The sequence below is a fragment of the Nipponia nippon genome, unplaced genomic scaffold (assembly GCF_047370975.1).
Source record: "Nipponia nippon isolate SJK-2023a ecotype South Korea unplaced genomic scaffold, ASM4737097v1 scaffold_10, whole genome shotgun sequence".
Taxonomy (NCBI): domain Eukaryota; kingdom Metazoa; phylum Chordata; class Aves; order Pelecaniformes; family Threskiornithidae; genus Nipponia; species Nipponia nippon.
Genome location: NW_028262291.1, coordinates 35,156,905 through 35,179,402, shown reverse-complemented (window position 1 = coordinate 35,179,402; position 22,498 = coordinate 35,156,905). Strand labels below are relative to the sequence as shown.

Genomic DNA, 22,498 nt, shown 5'->3' with positions numbered 1-22,498 from the left:
AGGCACAAAAGCACAATTCCATTTATTTTGAAGTGTTGGACACACTACACTACTACCAGCATTTGATACCTCTATTCTGGGCCTGTAAACAAGTGATGTCTAAAAGAACCAGCACAGATGTTTGATTTTTGCCAGAAAGTACTTAACCCATAAAAGCAATACAGCCCTTAGAATAATCAGTGTAACAAAATATAAAATGAGTTGTCTGAAGACTGAGGTTTGTCACATCCATACAATTCCTCCTCAAAACAAAAAAATTACAGAACAGTTGAAACTGTATACAGCACCACTCTTCATTTTTAGATGGTTTCTTGAATACAAGCCTATTAATGAAAGCTACAGTACCTTAGAATAACAGCAAAGACAAGTTTTTAAAGAATTTCCATGAAGAACCAGTGATATATTTTACAATGGATCAGTTGTGCACTTCATCATTTTGCAATGAAAGAAAAAAAGTTTTATAAACCTGAAAGTAAAAATTTTCTTAGCATGTTGAGTAAAACGTTTCAGATAAGTCACAAACAAAATTATTCTCTTTTATCATTTGTAAAAAAATAAGAACTGTTGCCATTCCACTAAGCAACCTTGCTTTTTCTGATTTCATTGGCCTAGCCACAAAGGCCAAGTCTTCACTACCCACCCATTGTACATGTTGTTTTGCCATATCTAGAAATACAAACTATACAATTAATAAAGCTTACCCTGATTATGTTGGGTTTTATGGCAATCATAATCTTCCGGATAAATTTGTGTGTGAAATACTGAAGTACATATTTCATCTTCTTTAACATGGGAGGGATCTGCAAAGAATTTTTTCAGTAAAATGTAATTGAAATGTATTTAAAGAAGATCTACTTTCATGTGTATCATACTATAAGATCTCACACATGAAAGTTAAAGAAATTTACTTGGATAAAACCATATTTCTCAAGAAACAAAGAAGAGAGAAAAGTGCAAAGTGTGTCTCGGGAATAATTATGCTGTTTCATATGGCTGTGTTTTTAACTACTGCCCATACAAGAGAAATAATTACATTCTAGAAGGTACAGCCCAGGGCCCTAAAGTTCAAAAGCCTCTGCAGACACCATGTGGCAAGTCATCTAGAGGTTTAAATGAGAATAAAGTATCCAGATTTTCACAGTTGGTGTCTGCCTGTGCACGAATTATTAGACTTCCAAGTGGCTTAGGTCAAGGGTACAGTCTTGAAAAAAGTGTTCAAACACCCTAGCATGCACGAGTTGTTTCAGTTACTCAAAAATATTCAATCATGGTACTGACATATATCAACTGGAAGTATAAGTCAAAGCATTAACATGCAGTCTATACTCTTGGCACTTACAGAAAAGGACTCGTATTGCAAAGAACCATATATGTCACATATGAAAAACGTAATTTTCACAATGAAAAAAAAACCCACCAACATCCTGTAATAATGAAGTTTAATGGGCTCAACGAAAAGTATGATTTTGTTACACAGAACACAGGGGAATGAATTTAAGGCCATTTAATTAAATCCCGATTTACATTTCTGCCATGAGCGTGTCAGATGGTTTTTTTTGTGCCTGAGAGGCTGGGACACATAAGTTATTAATGATTTTGTACCCAGCACTTTTGTTTGATTTCACAGCTACATTAAAAGCTATAATTAAATAGCTCCCCTATTTATTTATTTAATAAATTTATTTAATAAAGCTCTTTATCAAATTCAAGCTCTGAAAAGCAAAATATATGAATTGCATTCCATTTCAGTATCAAGCAGGGCAGCTATCAGGGCACTCATTTACATAAATAAGTAAATAAGACCTGAAAAGTAAGGCACTAGCATGTCACAGAAAATTCAAAATCAAAATCAAGCTGGAGGAAAAATACAAATCTAAACAGTTTTGCCAGTACAGTACACCAGAACCTATATGATGCACATGATCTCGACAGCAAGGAGTTACCTTTGAAGTAAAAGAGGAACTAGACCATCAAGTTCATTAACAGCCATATAGTCTTCTTTGCCTACTGGTTTTTTACTATATCCTGACATCTACTGGAGACTTTTTAGATATCACTCGTATCAAATTCTGCATTCTTCCCTTAGTAACCCAAACTTTAGCATAGAAATAAAAGCAGGTTACCTGGTAATAATAAGCTTTGTCAAAATGTTTTAACCACACATTACTAACATTATTATGCATGTAATTCCAACATTCAAGCTCAGATTGTTGCTCAGCAATAACCATTCGGACCTCAAATCCTTGTTCTCTCCCCAACAAGAAAAAAAGAAAGGATGCACCACAATTCTGTTTCATTTCAACCAACCTTTCTTCCCTATTCTACTTATAGTTTTACATTATTGGTATTCATTGTAATTTTGATCATAGTTAGTCCTTTTTTATGTATCACATTCCACATTTCTCTGTATTATTTGTTTACCTTTCCTGTTAAAGAACTCAATCCTTCCTTAGTCATCTGTCTGTTTTTAATGCAGCTATAGAATTTGGTGTTCTAAATGCTACTTAAGATGGAAGTGATTTTTACTAAAAGACTAAAATGCAAATATTTATTCTTATCAGTGGGTTCGTTTCCACTTTGAATATTTTTGTCTTCATATCATGACGAAACTCAGAAATTATCTTATCAGACTTCGTGGTCTTTTCTTCCCGAGAATAGTCTGCTAGCACATCTTTAACATACTTTCACTTTTTAGAAGTGCCATCTATCCTAAATTTTCTTCCCTGGAATTCTCAGAAAAAAAGCTGATTAAAAAAACTAAGTTCACGTTTCACATTCATGCCTTTTCCTTAGAATCACACTCTATATTATTTGATGATCCCTTTTACTCAAATTCTCTCATGTTCAGAATCTTAAATTATTTTAGAAGTTAATTAAATGTAATATAATCAGTATCAAATTTCATGTAAATGACCTACACTCCCTTTTGGACCATGTTCCAAGACCTGGGCTGTGCATGCATCTTCCTGTATTGTTTTCCAACATACAACTCAGTAGGTAGTATCATAATTTCGTCCCATTCTTTTGGTTCTTCTGTTAACAATTCCTAAAAAGGCTCAGGATTTCCCTCGCTCTGGACCTGTCATATTATGAGATCCTTACCATGGTGTTGCCATTGCTTCCTTCTCACTCTCTCTCCCACTCCCACATGAAAATTTTCTCCAAGATACACATGTGGCAGAGCCCACATCCCTATAACATCTAAGTAACATTTTTAGGCCTTTTATTTTTCAACTGCCTGCCCTTCCTACACCAAGTACTCCAGCCTGGCAAACTCTCTCACTAAGACCACCAGTAACCACAGTAACCACAGATCAGTAACTTCATCATTTTGTTTGTTTACCAAAGCAATTTTGAATTCCTTGCTTATAGCCCTGATGTTCCAAAATGGTAAAGACATCCAAGTTTTTCAGCAGGTTTCCACTCTTCATTTTCCCTATACCTGCTATCATTACTTTAATTTACCAGTGTTATCAGTCATGCATCCTTTCTGAAATAATACGTTTTGCCATCAACTTGAAAAATGTAAGCTTTACTTATCCTGGATTTCTACCCTTCTAGAGTAGCCAGTTCTTTGAAAAAATACAGTTTCTATAAACAAAATTAATGTTAAAATACAACTTCTACATTTGTAATAATGTAAAAATTATTTCAGTTAATTTTTTAAATATTCCCTTGATGTACTTTTCAATGCAAATATTATTTTATTGTATAGGATTGAAAGCTTTGTTTTTATATTATCCAATAAAAATAAGAATATTAATCAAAATACAGGATAATTATATCAGGGTGTTTACTTCTCTTTTTTACTTACCAGCTGTATCCTGCCATGATGAGATCAAAGCTAAAAAAAGTTTTGTGTTTTCTATCTCCTCATGGCTTCCAGTGGTACTGACAGACTATTCAAAATAAAGAAAGCATAAATATACAGATAGATACATGCATATATTTAAAGTAAATACTTTAAAGCAAAATACATTGTCTGCTTATCAGATCTAATGAACTTCAGAACCTATTAAAAATTCTTTGTTCAGTGGCAACATTTACTTACCACTTTGTTTTCTCCTTGAGGCTATCAACTGAACATCTCCTAAAGTTATGATAAAGGCATGGTGCAACTTTAAAGCCTCTATTCTATATTGTCTCTTACGTGGAAACACATTCCATAAGACAAAGAAGTTCTGTATTGTATATATGGCTTTCAATCCAAATCCATTGAAACTGGATGAGATGCAGTCAAACCAACTGCAATCATGTCTTTTTCACAACTGACATTTGTACTCATGTAAATTATACAATACTTAACCTCAAAGGAAATACTAAATCTCCTGTTTCAAGGCTTAAAGTGACATTTAACTGCTAGAGACCAGGATAAGGACAATGTGAAGGAATTTGTGCTGTAGCATTCTCATGCCTTCTTCAGGGGGCATCTCTAATTTCTTCAATAATAGACAGTACTGAAACAGATGAGCCTAAGAACAGTCACACTAGAGCAGAATAAACGCTTTTAGGTCTGCGTTCACAGACATTACCTCTTGTCACGCCTTATCATACCTGCAGGTAGCAAGCTGAAGCATAAGACTGTGCTAGTAAACCACACCTAGGCTGCTGTGTATTTGGCTATTGGTCATACCAATTTTTAAGGATCACAGCCTTCTATCAAAGCTTGCCTAGTCAATATATATTAAAACCTATTCAAAGGTACTTTTTAAGATCAATTTCTTCACTTTAATCAGCCAGCTGTGAGTTATTTAATAAAACAATGCGTCTGAAATATGATAATTCTGTAAGACAGTACCCTAACTTATGTACAAAATAAGCAGAATACTTCTAACCTGAAGCTCTTCCCAGAGCTTTGCCCTCATTTCCTTGCCTTGTTTTTTAATTGCTCTCTCCTTAAAATGTTTTTTTGCCAGTATTTTGTCAAGTTTATTCATTTTCTTTATAGCTGCTTGAGTCTGAGGATCGACATCTGTTTCTTCAGAATCTGCCAAGTTGGAAGAGTTTGCTGTAGAATAGATTTAAAATTAATGTTACCTTGAAGCATTTCAACTTAAAGAAAAAAAAACTAAAAAGCTGTACAAGTAATTTGATAACAACCATAGACAAGTGTACAATTATTCTCAAGCATATATATCATGTTCATTTCTAAACCTGTTTGTAGCAGGGAAAAATATAAAAGTCTGTAACAGAATGCAGAATCAAACTCTTAGCTGTAGCAGTTGGATATGGGGGTATAGGGGAGGAAGAGTCCTCCATTTTGGGCAAGTGATTAGATTCACATTTATAATGGAAGAGTGACAACATCTCCACGGTATCGCAAAAATCACAGACAAATAAGCTTAAAAATCAAAAATAATTTCTTCAGGACAACTAGTAGAATACATGTTGAAATGTCACTCATTAAAATGAATAATTCTGGGGTTAAGAGACACTCTGCAATATCTCTACTTTTAAATGTTATAGAAGTTTCAGTGTTGACTTATATCTCAGCCAAACCAGATTCTGCTTCTGTTTCTCGAAAAATGTCATTTTGAAAAATAGAAATGGTGAAACATTATGGAAACTAACATCATTATTTAATTAAAAAAGATTTCTATATTGTCTCCTTTTTTCCCTAAACATGCAGATTACAGTTTCAGATCACTTTTAGCTTTTCCCCTTCCTATAGCATCCTCATGCTCTGCCCTCTTTTCTGGTCAAACTTAGCTTCCACAGCAAGCATAGAGGAAACACTTGTAGCATAGTCCGTATCCCACAGACTTCCAAGTTTTGGAGTCCTGCAATACTTTTTCATTTCCTAAACTTTTGAGGTTAAATGCTTTACACATCCACTGATCTCAAGCATTTACTGTGATGCATTAGTCTACTTTGTGCCATAAAAAGAGATGAGCGATTCAACAAGCAAAAAGCTATAGAAATCTAACTGAGCTCCAGGGAAGCCCCAAGGACAAAAGATAAAAAAAGAGGACTTATTTCAACTGGCCTGAACCCAGCAGATGGATTTGGACCTAAAACTACTGACTGAAGCTTTGAAGATGAGTTCTAGCCACTTTCTGTTCTGAAGAAATGAATATTGTGTTAGATGGCCAGCACCGCTGCACTAGATAGAATCACCACTGGATTCTGCCTTACTAGATTGACCAAATCTATGTAAAACTCAAATACCATTGTATCATTAAAGAAAGTTAATATCCTGTAGTAAAATAATCTTTAAATAAAGAATCCATCCAACACCTCTTGAATATCAAAATGCATATACGTTTTCAATTTGTAATACTTCTTTATAACTATATAATATACACACAAATACACTATGATCCCAAACCCTACTAGAAGAAAAAAAAGTTTTATTGCACTGTTCACTTTATGCACCTGAAATGTAATACCTGCTTTTGCATTACATAGTTTTCCTTGGGAAGGTTCACAGAATTTCGAAGTCTGTGTTTCAGTGCTGTCATCTCCAGAATCTGAATTAGAGATACATCCTGAAAAACAAGGAAAAAAAAGTCTTTCACAATAAAACACATGTGAAATAAACTTTTAAAGATACTGTTTGAAATGTTAACAATTAAGAGAACAAAATACATTTTTGTCAGTTAGGGATCCCCACAGAGCCTCTGAAGTGGATTACTGTTAAAAAAAAAAAAAAAAAGATATGTACTAGTACACCAGGACTCATGTTAAACACAGGAGAAGGAATCAAGGGATTTCTTTTGACCTCAATTCTGTCATGAAATCTATCTAAACTTGAAGAAGGTATCCAAACTTCCTGTTTCACACACTGGCCTTCAATTCTCTATTTTTAAATAGTCAGAAGCTCTAGAAAGTTAATTTACTACCATTTACAGAATGCCAAAACAACGTCATCTGAAGCACTTCTACAAGTGCTTTCATTAAAATGAGATATTGCATATTTATATTTAAAGTATGTTATTAGTATTAGCATTCTAAATACTATTACTTACAATCATAATTTCTAATTTTTTGGACTGGTGGACCATTATTAGGATACAAAGATTCTAACGAATGATCATGATCTCTCTGAAAATTTTGATAAAGACACCTTACTGAAAACACTTTCTAACATGGTTCCATGGAACACGTGCAGATGGTTTCTCCTGATCTTTTAGGCCATCACCAAGGTGCAGGTCACAGCTTAGATGCTTAGATATACCCTGTGTTACCACTGCCATTACCATTATATTTTCTTCAAAGATGGATTCAAAATAGTGAAGAGAAGTGAAGGTATGAATTTTGACACCTCCTTCTCTTCTAGGATTTTACCTATTTGCATCCTCTTTTCTCTCCATCATTAGAATTTTACCCAAACTATACAAACATGATACTTGGTCTAGCCACAACACAAGAAAGTGTTAGTCATTCCCACACCTGACAACTCACTGGGATTCAGTATACACTTCTGAAGAAAGAAGGATGTACTCTCCACTGTGGTTTGCTGTTCTGTTCTTACTTCCTTGACATCAGACTTCTCTCTGTCGTCACCTTTGTTTTCTTCTGGACAGCAGTCTTCCAGACTGCCTCTTTGATGACCACCAGCCAAACTGACAGATGAATCAACCTACGAAATGCAAATTAATTACTACCATAAAAATAGAAATCTTTGGGGGGAAGAAAAAGATAATCACAATAATCACATACTATTACAAAGGCTAACAACGATTCTATACAAGACTGCAGAGTACTTATTAAATGAAAGAACCATTTTCAGATCTGATAGAGAGTTCTCTTTCTTAGATATCACATTGATGCTCAAGCTCATCATTCCACAGACTGACAGACTTGGGATTGCCAGGCTACGAAATTATTCCAAAGGTTTACACCATTTCTACTGCAGCAGAGGGTACAGCCAACCAGTTAGGAGTCTGTGTGTGTACAACAGCCTCATCCATTTCCTGACACTGTGGGTGCTCTGCACCAAGTAGCATCCCAGTCTCTTGCTCATACTGTAGAGTTTTTTTATAGTCTTTGAAGGGCTAAACAGCTTATGCTTAATTCATCAGTCTCAAGAGACTGCAATTTTCATGCAATAGCCTATGATGTTAGGTCAGAACTTGGATTCAGAGTTATCTGATATTAACCTTAATACCTGACTGTGAACCTATAAAAAAAATATTTTTATACTTCTGGGAAGCATCTAGGTATGATCCCATTCTACAGACAGGTGAACAGAGGTACTATAAAATTGGACTAATCTAAGTAAATCAATCTAAATCTCTAATTCCCAAGTCTCAGTTCCTACATCCCAACAACCATATCACATATCCCGTTCCCAAAATTAACTTAATCCCCGATACTAATTTTCTCAGAGGATGGAGGAACACCTACTTCCAATGGACTTTGTTGAATCCCTGGAGCTGACATATTTCTTGGAATACTATGAATTTTTTTTTAAACTTGATTCAGACATATCCTAAGAGAGCCTTTTAAGTCAAAAATTCAACTTGTAAGGATTGCTCAAATGCTTCCTTTTAATAAGCAAAATAATTTTTATTCCAACTTAAATTTAAAAGCACAAATGGGATGGAAGTGAAATGACGTACATACTGGCTCATGCATCAACAGCCTATAGCTGTGTATCTACACATTATTTCCAGAATTTCAAATGTTTTTCCTTAAAATAGAATTTATTTAATAATCTGATTAAATATGAGGAAGATGACAACCAAGTTTTCCAGGTTGCAGTGCTGAACAGCCCTTTTTGTGGCAAATATAAAAGTAACACATGTTCAGAAAAATGAAATTAAGCATCATTCCATGCATGCATAAGGAGCAGCCCACATTCATGAACTTTCACGTAACCCCTTAGCACACCTGCAGAGCCCAGAACTCTGTATGAAACTAAAAAGCAGAATCTTATTTCTTCGGCATTCTATTAAGAAAAATTAGGCACAAGAGTTTCTAACCCACTCAAGGTGAAAAGAGTTACCTTTGGCAAACGTGGCTCTGGTGTTAGTAACGCCATAGATGAACTTAAAGATCTACAATTAGGATAAGCCCTTGAGCTAGATGCAGGCCTTGAAATTTTATCCAAGCTCCCCTTTGTAATATCCATTGTGACCTAAAATTGGGAAAAATCCAAAAACAACTTTCCAAACTATCAGTTTTATAATAAAGCAACACAAGCCCCATAATATATCTGATGTAGACTAAACAAGTTTCTAACAATTCAATGTTGAGAGGTCTTTCCAGTATAGACTACCTTTCCACTCACGTGTACACTTTTTAATATGCGTAAAATATATAACTGTATCATCAAGCTAACCAAAGTATTCATATGTGCTTACTGTGAAAGAAACTTCAAATGGATTAAATCTTAAATCTCACAATAAAGGAAAAAGGCTCTTTTTTTTTTTTTCCCCTCTCTTTTTTTTTTTTTTTTTTTAAAAACATGGGACTGGCAAAGTTAGCATCAACAAAAGAATGAGGGTATTTTATAGACATCTTGAACGCATCAAATAAAGCAGCCAAAAGCTTTTTATATTCAGTAGCTCCAAACGGGACGAGTTCCCAAATCCAAACAATCACGTTCCCAGTCCCAATTCAATTTTGAGTTTAAACAATAGAAATGCATGGTGCTCTGCAAAAACTGCATGAATTCACAGCAATTATATATCTGAGGATGTGACACGCACTGGTAACTTCCAGAAGGCCCAAGTGAACACAACTCTTTATTTCAGTACAAGAACCGGGACAAACTGAGCTACGTATACAGGTCCATAGCATCCTGACACAGTATAAAGAAGCGGGCAGAGAAGAAAAAGAGAAAGCTATGTTCGTTCATTGCTCTCAACTCCTGAATCTCGGGCTCGTTGCTCGAAGCGGCCCCGTCACACCGCCCACCACCGGCCGGCGGGAGGGAGGCGGCGCCGGCAGCGGGGGGCGCTCGGGGGCGCCCGGGGAGGCGGCGGCAGCGGGAGACCGCCCGCAAAGCCCCGCCGGGACCCCCCGCCCCGTTCGGCGGGTCCTGGCCACCCCTAGGCCTCTGCCAACGGCGGGTGCTCCACCACGTCTCAGGGCTTTTTAAGAGCTTCTTTCATTTTCCCGGGGCGGGTGGAAAAGCAAGTACAAAAGACCCAAAATAACATAAAGGAAGAAACCAAATCAACAGCTGAGACCCAAAGGATTCCGGAACAAAAAACCAAACATACAAACAAAAAAAAAAAATCTCACAAGAGGGTTCAGCGAACAGACAGACAGGAAGCCCTTTCCCGTGCTCGCAAGAGGAGCGCCGGGCGCTGCCCTGAGGGGACCGCTGCCCGGCAGAGCCGCAGCTCCGACAGCCCCGCCTGGCAGAGGGCGGGCGGGCGGAGCCCTCCCCGCCCGGGAGCGCCTGTGGCCGGCACCCCCGGCAGGGCCCGGCACCCCCGGCAGGGGAGGGCAGGGCCGGGCAGGGCCCGCACCCTGCGGCCGCCCCGTCCTTACCGCGGGAGGGCGGCAGCGCGGGGGCAGCACAACCGCCGCCGTCACCGCCGTTCCCATGACGACCAACGCACCGAACTCTCGCGATCATTGCAGGATCCCGCCTTCGGTTGGGGCGATACCATCGTCGGGACGGGGGCGACGGTGGAGGAGCTGTTCTTAGCCCGTTCACAGGGATGTAAATGTAATCGAGCTCTCACTTGCGCACGAAGTCTGAATCAGTAGGTAACCCCACTGAACCCTGTCTGCTCCGTCCTGAGAGAGAGAAATGCTGTATGGAGAGCGTCCTTCTCCTCACTCCCCCCCCGCAGGTAGTTGGGCTGTGCCGCGCCCGTTGCTCTGGCGGGGCGCAGGGGTGTCCGTGTCCGCGCGGTGGGGCCGGGCCGGGCAGCGCCGAGGAGCGGGAGGCTGGGCGATGGGGAAGGGAGACCCGGTCTCCGAGCCCGGCTGAGAGTGTCACCGGGACGCAGGGCGGCGGCGGGCGCCCTCCCGGCGGGTTTCTGTGTCCTGGGGGGGCTCGTCCTGCCCTGGCGCCGCTGACCGCGCGTCACGGGAGCGGCGTCTGGGTGAAAGCTGGGTCGCGTTTAGGAAGCGCGTGCCGTCGGCGGGGTGCGTGGCCGGCAGCTGCGGAGCCTGCAGCCGGGCTTCTCCGACGCGGCGGCGAGAAGCGGCGGGTGCTCCCGGCCCCCGCCCTGCGCCCCTTCCCCTGGCCCTGAGCCGGGGCGCGGCAACGGGGGGGTCCTTTAGAGTCGGCGTTAAAACCGGTTCGCCGGCGCGTTGCAGGCGTGAGCCGCAACCGGTTTCCTGATGGCGTAATTCTCATAGCTGCTGCCGTTCCCCCTTCAGTAGAAGATCAATTTTTGAAGTGTTTAATCCAACAGGAAAAAGTTACTGTATTGAGTCTTTTAAACAATGTATCTATGCTGCGAATTATCATCATTTTTTTTGTCAGTCTGTTTGTCTTGTCTCCTGCATAAATCGTGTCATGTTTACTTGTAAACAAAGATAGCTGAATGACTTTTAAATAAACTCGTTAAAACTAACACCGTGGTCTCCATTTTTTACCTGAATATTCACTGTTAATAAGGAATTTAATTAACAGGGGGAGCGTAATTACCTTCCTAATCCCATCCCTTTTTCTTTCTTTTCTACATTTAAATAGGATGTAAGGATTAATTCCTGTGTTCTGATTAACTTGTAAAAACGGTAGACAGTTACTGGCCCCCTACAACTCCCTTTCATACCTATGTGTGTTAAAATCGGGTTTTCATTGGTGGCAAAAATTTACAAGAAACAGTTTGAAGAAACAAAGTGCATCTTGTTCGTAGTAAGGTTTTGACTGACAATTTTTTCTGCCAAAATAAATTTTACTTTGTTGGGGGCATGTATTTGCTGTCTGCAGTAGAGTTTTTATTGATGCTTATAGCGTATGGCATTTTACCGTCACATTCCTGGAAGCGCCAGTAAAAGAAGAACATTTTTTTGTGGTATTTAGTGTAGTAATGATGCAATGTGGTTTACAGTTAAGAGCTGAAGACAAATACACTAGTGAACCACGTGTATTTTAGCCTCCCTCCTAAGCATGCTAAGCTTATATGTTAAAATTCTTGAGCTTATATGTTAAAATTCTAACGTAAGTCCTGCGATTGCTAATGCAATACCACCGTGGTGTTTGGAACGTGTGGCGCTTTCCAGATGGTGCAGGTCATGACTTTAAGCAAAAATAGCAGATTGAACGTTTACATCCCCAAGCTGAGTATTTAAGGCCAGTAATGACAATGAGAGAAAGCAGTAGAATGGACAATATAGTTCAGAACTCGCTAAACTAAAATCTAGCTTTTGCTGTATTAGGACTTATGTTAGCTGTGAATAATGAGGTATGGAAAGCAGCTAGGTATAACTACCCCCACATTTACTTCTTTCTACAGTAGCATGTATATGCTTTAACAGCTGACAGAGTTTGACTCGCTATCAGCTTCCCATATTACAGACTGCCTACAACTTCAGAGGAGCCCATGAAAGGAGAGTGTCCAGCCCTGCGTTTGGTAAGGAACAGACATAAAACTCCTTTGCAAGTGGTGTAGGAATAGGCTCCTTACTGCTGCTTGTCCAGATAGAATCAGTGACGGTTTTCAATGAGACGGTCGCAGCCAAGAGTTAATGGCTTAGCAGGGATACCTCAAACCACAGGTGAACTTATGATCCGAGTGTTACGTGTCCTAGAAGACCCAGAGAGGAAAAGAAGAGGTTCATAGAGTTCATCTCAAATCCTGCAAATCGGGCCATCAGAGTCTTCATCTGAGGAAGATATCCTTCATCAGAGTCCTTCATAAGAGGACTGAACTTTGTAAACACCATTAAATATTACAGAATCTTAAATATTGTTACAGGTGGCAGGTGTATTTATAATGAAGTTTGAACTAGAAAAGCAGAACAAAGGGTGTGATTTCTTTTTTTGCCTTTCTGGGAATAGGTCAATTTTGTGCCATGATAAACTAGATACTTCTCTGAAGTATGATGATAAAAACAAAAAAAATGGGTTAAATTGGAGAAAACTCTTGTGTCTAGGAAGGGCAGAGCAAGAAAAACACTCCAAGGTGTGCTTTTCATCCTAAAAGATAAGTTATAACATGATGAAGACACATTTAGACAAGCTGTCTTGATACTCAGAACCCAGTCACCATAGTAACAGAATTCATTTATCCTTTTCTCCCTAATCCAATCTTCTATTGTGTTTAATAAAGCCAGGCTTTCATTCTTTGACATGCATTGGGAAAGGTCCTGCCTTGGCAAGACTGTCTTCCATGCTGCCACACCTGCTGCTGCTGGAAAACAGCAGAGTTTAGGAAGCAGGAGCTGAAAACGGATTGTGTTGTGCTGAAATGTCTCAGTGCCGTGGGGTGCAGCGTGTTGGAGTTTGCTACCGGACAGGTGCAAGGGGACCAGAAGCATGAGATCCTACAGGTGTCTAGGACCTTCTTCCATGGCTTAGGATATGAGCCAGGCAAAAAGTAGAGGGTTTAGTTTTACAGAAAATAGAGGCACAGAAGACAGAATACTGCTTAGGTAAGTACTCTGCACAAAGGAGTTTTTGGAGTAAATCACCTCTTGGTGCATTGTGTTTAGCCATAGGGAACCTCAGGATGCAGAAGAACAGCTGTGTAGAGAAACCCTGGTTTGTGTTAACAAATGTGTACTCAGGAATTGGATCCGACTTGTTATTTCTCACACTTTCTTCAACAAATAGTCCACTTTCTCCTCATGGAGAAGAAACAAGAGAACTGCTCCTATGCACGTGCAGAGGGGCTTTCACTGAGATGAAGAATGCTTCTGCATCCCACTCTTGTATTGTCCCTGAAGAAAGCAATCAGAAAAATCAGCCTCTGCCTACTCTTCACCACCTTTGGCTGGTTTAGCAGCTTAAAAACAGACGTGGAACAAAGATCACTTTGGGCTGGTTCCTGCTGTTCCCCCTCTGTGTCCTCTGAGGGAGGGGAGGAATCAACTTGCTCATGAGTACAAGCATCTGCATCTGGAGTTCTGCAATTCTTGACAAGATATGTTTTGTTCTGTTGTGTTTTCCTAAACTGTCCTGAAACTACAAATTACTGAAGAGCGCAGTGACTAAGCTTGTAATCCCATTTTGATAAAGACATCATTGTAACTCGTTTAGAAATCCTGCTAATATCCCCAAAGTCACTTCAACTAAAATAAGCAGCAGTCTTTTGAAGAGGCAAGAATGTTTTAAGTTTGAAAGCAATGACTTCAACCATATCTTTGGGGGGGGCGAGTCCTTTATGGCCGAAAAAAACCTAAAACCATTATCTCATACCAACTCCTACGTAGGTTAAAGCACAATTACACAGTAACTTAAATCAAATAAGATTAGAAGGCAGGGATTGTGCTTTTATGTTTACATTCTTTATCAAATTCTGCAGTGCAAGGTCAGGTGACATGAATGAGAGGAACTACCCAAGTTCTGTGGGAGGTGTAATCGCTTCCAGAGTTGGTTACCATCACAGCAGCTTATGGGACAGCTCCTCTTTAGCTGGAACCAGCTGCTGAGTCGCAGTGCTACTGCTCTGGAACCACAGCCTGACTTTCCTCTCCGGTCTTCAAGATACAGCCCACTGATACAGGAGTATTTTCCCAGGAAACAGGGAGCAGAATAGAAGAAAACTCACTAAAAAAATCCAGCCAGCCTCTTCTGCAAAATATTATAGGTGCATTTTTAAAACAAAACCAAATGCGTTCATTAAATTACTGCAGCTTAATAACAATTACATCTGTTGTAGAGTAGAATACTTGCGGAGTTCCTAGAAAACAACTGCTTTTCTCTGGAAGTTTATCCCATTGTGCAAAATACATTGTTGCCAAGTAGCCAACCAACATAGCATTATTTGGTGCTGAAGGACTGTGCGGGTTTTTTCTTTTTTTAATTTTTGCATGATGTTTGTTTGAATTTAACAATATTTCTTGAGGATATCAAGGAACAGTAAATTGACATTGTCCCCATTGTCTTTTTATCCTTTTTAAAGGACTTCTTCCTTTGTTTAATATGAGCTACATTTTCTGTTTTTCTCCCCTAAGGGCTAGAATAATGAGTTTTAACTTTCCTTTCTCCAAGTTTATTCTCCAGTATAGCCTTTAAATCCATTTGCACAGGCCAAATTACCCCAGGCTTTCACTTCTTCAATTCCCACAGCTTTGCTTTGTACTTCACTTTCGTTCATCAATAATCTGGAGAGAAAAATCTATCTTACGAACACCTGTGGTGGTTAAAAACAACCATCATAACAAAAAAAAAAACCAAAACACTTGCTTATCTTTAATGTGATGATGAAGAAGAAAACAAGTCTTGATTTTTTTTTTTTCATATTGGATGCTGGAGAACATTTTGCCCAGTAGAAATCATTTGAACAACAAGCCAACAGACAGCAGTAATGACTCCAAGTTACCACTGTCTTAGATGAAGTTAAAAACCAAACTCTAGAAGTCAAATATTTCATCTTGCATAAAGAGTCTCCTGAATTACTGTTTTCCGATGACAATTCTAGCACAGCAGCTGTGATGAATTTTACACAGATTATTTTTTCTATGCAAAGATATGGTTTTATGTATTTTTTCCACTTCCCTTAAATGTTCACATGGATAAGCTGTTGAAAGAGTGACTAAAATAAAACATTCCCAAATAATTCTTCAGGTATGGAAAACCACCTTACTTAATTTCTTGGTGAAAGGTTTCAATGTCTTCAGGCACAATCTGCTAAAAAAAAAATACAAGCAAGGTTTCACATTTGTCTTCTTTGAAAGAAAAAGATATTTTTATCTCAACAGTCAAAAACCACCACAAACCCCTTGCTTTCCAGGTAGGATAAAACTAAATTCTATACAGTTTGGCTCTTTGGATTTACCATTGGCATTTCATTCAACATGAGAGTTGAAAGGGGCAAAACTAAGAATAAGTTTCCTTTCCTCAAAGGGAGTTCAGATCTGAGTAACCATTTATCCACATTCATTAATCACGGATACTCTGACCAATATCTATATGTAAGTGGGCCATAAGTAATAAATTTAATCAATATTCATAAGGAAACTATAACTTGTACTTTGCTTTTGAGGTTTTGGGGATTTTTTGAATGGCATCTGTTCTTTCACTAAGTTTGGAAAAAACAAACACTCCATTAAATTACTGTTTATCAACACTTAAAAAAAAATGTCTGCTATGGTACTTCTCTACCTCTGCCACAGAAGGAACACCTCTTCCTGGAATATTTCTTCTGTCTGATTTCAGGCAAGCTATGTCTGCCTTCTCATCTCTGTACCTAAGAAGCAGGGCAGCTGGGGTTCCCACCACCCATCTGGAACCATTGAAGACTGCTCCTCACTCCCAAGCTTGAAAAGTTCTTGAACTAGCAAGCAGTGCAAAGCACTGAAACCAAAGAGGAAATGGAGAAAAACATCATTTACACAGTCATTTATAAACTTTTTAAATACATTTTTATTAAAACATTTGCTTTCAAAGCCTTGTAGAAATCCACCACCTTGGAGCCATCAGAAGCTGCTGACTTTCTTCAAACGTGTCAAAGGAAGAACAGGTACATCTCCAAATTCTGCTTAAGCAGAATTTTTTCTCACTTTTAACATTTACTGGTTGGATTTAATAAGTTACTGTGAACTTGGCCAGATTCTTCACTTTGTCCTTTTAAAAGTATGTGTTAAAGAAAACTACTTTCATAAACAGGCACTAACTACAGGTAAAGGTTCAGCATGCACCAGAGGGCTAAAGTACAGGAGAACCACGAGGAATACACAGATGTTACTAGATTGTGCTTTTAAGAAACCACCCACAGAGACAACAGTGAATGCACATAAGGAAGAAGGAAAGACTACTTGCAACTGAACAAGGATTAAAATGCCAGGGTTACAATAGTTTCAGGTCATCTAACAGACGGATATACTTTAAAATTCACACTCGGTATAAACGAGACAATACACCCGTGATGATGCAGGGGGGCAAGCTGCAGTACAATGCCTGAACTCTCATAGAAAGGCTGGTGTGCTGATACCAGGGATGGCGTGACTCTGATCCACTCAGGAATTAGGCACCAGATTTGAAAGTCTCATGTTCATACATGGGTTGGTCTAGTCTGTGAGACGAGTGGAGTAGGATGGTTGGCATCTCTATCTGTGAAGGCAGAAGGAAAACCTCCCTACCTCTGCCAATAGTAGAGCAGTGGCATTAACAAACCTTGCCTTTTGGCGTCTGTTATCAGCTTCCTCACTCCGCAGTTCAGAACAAGGCTACTGGCATTTCTGACCCATTTCTTTCATTTGCTAGCTTTCCCATAAGAAAACAGCAGAGTGCGCCAGCAGATGAGTATTTTAAGGTGGACCCCTTGGTTACTTACACAATACGTACATTACACTGTTGGGACAGTATATGCCCTTTATCACAGGATCAAAGTGTTCTTTTTATGCCCTTGGCACATACATACGTGTTTACTGGAGTCAGGATTTGTCCTGCATGGTCTCCAATCCAGTTTTTACTTAAAACTACAAGAATATGTGTGTTTTTATAAAAAAGGTCTTTCTCAGGTATGACACACATGACGATTTTGGTATCCTTGGCTTTGCTCAAGTTTTAAGCCAAAAAATAGTGGTTTAGGTTTTAAAAAAGTTTAGATGTTTGGCAAATACTTGGTAACTAATTTGTGCAAAAAGTCCAGCAAGTTTTATTTTTAACACTGATTTAAGAAGTGGGCTTAACAGAAAATAGATGTACTTAATAGTCCATCTTACTTCATTAATGAGATGTGCAGTACCTTGCTGTGTCCATTTACAGAAGATTAGGACTTACCCATTTTGTATCTGTCTTCTGCTCCCTGCAGCCTTTCCTATTAAGTTACTTTGATACCTCCAGTCCATTTTAATACATGAGGTTTCCCAGCAAACTGACTGCCATATTTCCATATTTCAGCCATACAAAGTGTTGCCAAAGCCATGTGTACTTTTTGAAAGTTAATCATTGTAGGGATTTCACAGATAAAACTAAGAATCACCATCTTTTGATATATTCTTTTCATGAAAACAAATTAAAAAGGAACACTTGTATATATGTTTCCCTTTTGTTTGTTTCTCTGTTTAAATTACACTTGGCACAAAAAAAAGAAATCAGCCTGTAACAAATTTCAGCATAATGAAGATCCATGGGATCACACATACAATAGAAGGTGACCTTCCTCTGTCACTTAAAGCTCCTGTTCTTACTAAGAATCCACCTTGGGAAAGATACTGACTTTATTGTTTCTGCTGATTTTTCTTTCTGCTTTACACTTTGGCTGCTTTGTCTGGATTAGCTCTTCAGGGGTATTCCCCAAAGGAGGCAGGAGTCGCTTCTTACTGTTTCGGTTTTCTGAGAGCCACTGTGGAGGCAGCTCAAAGGGTCCAAAACCAAACTGCATGGAATACTTGTCATTTACCATATCAGCTTCTGTGGGCAGAGCTGGTGCCACCTGAGCTGCAGAGTCTGCAATCGTCTGTGGTATAAGTTTGTGAACCAAAGTCTCTCCTACCTCTAAACTGGTGGTAGGAATTTCTTTCTGCTGAAAGTCACCAGAGCCAGTGGATTTGGTCTCATTCTCCTCATCTTCCGTTGGCTTGAAGATTTGTTGTTGCCCAATATGAAACATCTCCAGAAGCTGGCTCCCGGAACGGACACTGGGCTCCAGATTAGCATCTGCAACACCACCTGAGCTGACAATGTTTCTCCTGCTATACCTTCGGTGCAGCTGTACTATTGTCCCCACTAAGCACTTCCGTACAGATTTGTTAACAGTTAAAAATAACAAAGGATTGGCCAGCAAAGAGACCTTGGGCAACCAAATGGCAGTGAGGAGCAAGAAGACTGAAATATCTGAAATATTGAGTATGGTGCGGTAAATCACCAAAGTCACATAGGGGACACTGCAGAAAATAAATATCATAACCATGGAAAGCAGCATGGCATGAAGCTCAGCTTCTCGCTGGGAGGCATAAGGGATAGAAATTGTATTCTGAGGGGTCCTTAAGGCAGCGATGATGACTTTTTTCTTCTGGCTGGCACTCAGTGCCCTGCGAATAAGAATCATGAAGAAAAATACCACAGCCACTGGTACAATCACAGTGGTGATGTTATAGATGACGACGTATATCAGGTGTCCAAGGGAGTAACTCCAAGATTCAGAACAAGTGGACATGGCATAAATATCAGACACATTGGTCACAGCAAATACTGGAATGCTGGCTACTATTGCATGGGCCCAGATATAGATAACCAGGTCTCGGGATTTTGCATCAGATATTTTTCTTTCCAGAGGGTATAAAACAGAGTAGTACCTGTAAAAAAAAAAATTACAACTGATACAATGCAAAGTGTGAAATCTATAATGAGCACAGTGCTTATGAGAAGCCTCTCAGGAGCTGTCTGAGCATAATGCCCCAAATCCCCAACTGGGTTGCTAACTGACTACCTGCTTATGAGAGAAAAAAAACCAAAAAAACCAAGGGTCTGCCTTTGCAGGTCTGTCTGTAGAAAAAAAAAAAAACCTGAATATTCAAACTTTAGGATCACATTATTGGTGGTGAACAATTCTTTCAATAATGGGGACTATATCACTTTGGCTGATGTGCATGAACGTATTTTGAAGATTTCACCATTTACTTACTTGTACAGTGGACCGCATATTGCACACAGCACAAAAGTTCAGAAAACATGATGGAGGCATAGATATATCGCATTGAAAGGCTGTACTCAGAGTTAATTTGAAAAGCTGCTTTATGATAGATTTTTTTTCTCTGAATATTTGGAAAAAGCTGTTGGTCACAAATTACATGTACTCATCTACTGGAAATACAATGGGGTTTTGTTTTGCACAAGCTCTGGTCGGCAAGGCCCTGAGTAGTCAAACAGTGAACATTCTGTGTGCATTAAAAAAAAAGTGCATCTCTGACATGCACTTCAAATTTCAGGCACTGATCCATTGTTTCCTTACTACTGTGGACTTTAAAGCTCACAGACTTTTTCATGAGAGACCTATCGTTATCATTATTAGTGGTAGCAGTTTGTGCTTTTTGTGAGGAAGATCCGAAGTTTTACTGGTGAAGGGCAAATGATATGCTGTTCCAGTGGCAACACTGGTGTGCATTACAGATAGTGCTACTGCATTTATCAAGACATTAAAGTAAGAGACATATCACCTTATTAGGTGTACAGTTTGGTTTTGTAGCACTTACGTATTCTGTGGTGAGACACGATAACAGATTAACAAAAATTTTATCCGGCATGGATAAATCCACTGTTTTAGTAATGTAAACTGTATTAAACCAGTACCTACCCTTCCTTAAAAATATCTAACATACATTCACTACCAAGATGACAGAGCTGTGCATTTAGGTGGGATCATTGACTGTTAATAGTAATAAGCAAAATGAGTGGACTCCAAAAACTTAGACAGTACAAAGGGCCACTTTGGTTTTAGACTGATCTACACACAAAACCTCTCTGAATTAATTCTGGTTGTATTAATATTGTTTGGGGTTTTTTAAAAACAAATCTCCATTTGAAATTTGAAATTGATGGACAATCTACCTCAGTCATTGTTAAATTCTTCTAACAGGCAATGCCTTTCAACTTCCACAGTTAAAAATGTGCACCTTGTCTATAGTCTGATGTCGTCTGGCTTCAAGTTCCATTACTGAACAAGAATTATTAACAAGAAGAAAGAAAGGATAAAAACTTCTCTGAAGATAAATCTATAGACTCAAATTCCTTTATAAATGTGCAGAGATATCAGAGTAAACTGAAAAACAAAGGTTTTCAACGTTACAGAGAAGAATATCTCAGTACATTCTGGAAAGAAGCTGTACACTGAGCAAAGCACTGGAACAAGAGCAGTTCGTGTAATGGCACAAGGCAGCACAAATAGCATTTACAAGACTAACATGAAAGGAAGATAAGGATTTCAAAGGGAGAAAGAAGAAAGACAAATCAAGGATCCTGGCAAATTTGATGTCTTACCTGTCAAGAGCAATGGCTGGAAAACTAAGGATGGTCACTGAGCAGAAGACTTTGTGCAGAAACTTGGCAATTCTGCAGAAGAGCATCGTATAGATCCACCAGCAGCAGTGTGGACTGGCACTAAGAGCAATGTCAAAAGGCACGCAGACTAGGCTGGCACAGATCCCCGAGCAGGCCAAATTCTTAATGAATCGGTTTGTTACAGATTTAAGTACCGATGTTCTGCAAGTTGACCACAGCACCATGATGTTACCTGTGAGTAGAGACAGGAAGGATAAACAAAGCAAAGTAAAAGCACCAAACCTCAAACAACCACCCACCCCCAAAAACCAACAACAATAATTTTAACAGATTTGAATGTTCCCTAGTACTGCAAATAAAAATACTTGTTTGCAGTTTGCCAGGAGTCACTGATTTAAACCATCACACTGCCCAAACTAAGAAGTCTGTGTAATGGCTAATGGCTTTATAAATCAGACGACTGAAAACAATTACTCCCCAGCTATCTCCTCGCAGCATCCACTAATGAATGAATTGGGGAATTTCAGAGGCAAATACCTAAGCAAGATATCCAGACCATGTTTTTAGATACTTATGTTGACTCCTGCATTAAATGAGCCATCCTAAGTATTCAAATATAGAAATTTGCTAAAGTGCTCATATTTTAATAACTAGTACACAATTGGTTTTTAAAGATAAAAATACACTGTAAGTAAACATAAACATAAACGTCTAGTTTTAATCTGTTTGTGTGTAAGTGGATCACAGCAGCTTGCTTTTCTTTCCACTGGCCACTTCAACAGCACAGACGGGCTTGTGTGAAGCCACATCCAGAAGAAATTTGTCTTTATTTTTTTCAAGAGATTCTATATATACATAACAACATGTAATTAAACAAATGGGAGAGGCAAAAAAAAAAAAAAAAAAAAAGGCTTGATGCACTAACTTCACAAAACTACTACACACAGAATGCAACCCACCGTTTTGGATATTCAAGCCCTACACATTTGTTTCAAATAAGGTGAATGGATAGCAGTGGAACAGATGTACAGAGAGAAACCAGCATTAGACAGACACTATTTTTCCCTTATCATTGTAGCTTACTCTACCCAGATCTCAGGAAGAAATATCAAATCATAGAAACAAATCTTCCATCACAAATTTCCCTATAATTCTAGGTCACACAGCAAGAGCACAAGAGTAAATGAAGCAATCTGTTCTTATTGCATGCAGCTCTGGGCCCCTTCTAATGCATACCAATATGTCAGAAAATTCCCACTCAGAATATAGGATTTGATGTCTCCTTTAAAAACCTTAAAAAAACCTTGTCTTTAGCAAGATGTTTGCCTTTTTTTTAATTAAAAAAAAAAAAGAATGCTACTAGGAAAAACAAAAGGCTTACTAGAACTGTGCAAAAATGAAGATGAATTTAATATTCAAGTCTTACCTTGAATGTCATAAAACATCCACAATCTTCAAAGCTTTGGTCACTTCCAG

At 38.9% G+C, this 22,498-nt stretch overlaps 2 protein-coding genes across 8 annotated transcripts in view; both read right to left on the bottom strand.

Annotated features, from left to right (window-relative positions):
* Positions 1-11,466, bottom strand: part of FSIP1 (fibrous sheath interacting protein 1) — a 90,975-nt gene extending 79,509 nt beyond the window's left edge. For 3 of the 5 annotated variants that reach the window (XM_087746807.1, XM_087746806.1, XM_087746809.1), the window contains exons 1-7: positions 10,195-11,466; positions 8,951-9,082; positions 7,393-7,582; positions 6,390-6,488; positions 4,836-5,008; positions 3,815-3,899; positions 702-800 (exon numbers count right to left, since the gene is read on the bottom strand). In XM_087746807.1, the coding sequence (XP_087602933.1) occupies positions 702-800; positions 3,815-3,899; positions 4,836-5,008; positions 6,390-6,488; positions 7,393-7,582; positions 8,951-9,082; positions 10,195-10,503 (1,087 nt within the window). In that variant the 5' untranslated portion in view covers positions 10,504-11,466. The remainder of the gene's footprint in view (positions 1-701; positions 801-3,814; positions 3,900-4,835; positions 5,009-6,389; positions 6,489-7,392; positions 7,583-8,950; positions 9,083-10,194) is intronic. The other 2 variants (XM_087746808.1, XM_087746810.1) reach the window with 2 other exon arrangements.
* A 5,003-nt stretch (positions 11,467-16,469) lies between these two features.
* GPR176 (G protein-coupled receptor 176) overlaps positions 16,470-22,498 on the bottom strand; it is a 45,558-nt gene continuing 39,529 nt past the window's right edge. For all 3 annotated transcript variants that reach the window (XM_009473685.2, XM_087746804.1, XM_087746803.1), the window contains 2 exons: positions 21,002-21,254; positions 16,470-19,320 (listed from right to left, as the gene is read on the bottom strand). In XM_009473685.2, the coding sequence (XP_009471960.1) occupies positions 18,213-19,320; positions 21,002-21,254 (1,361 nt within the window). In that variant the 3' untranslated portion in view covers positions 16,470-18,212. The remainder of the gene's footprint in view (positions 19,321-21,001; positions 21,255-22,498) is intronic.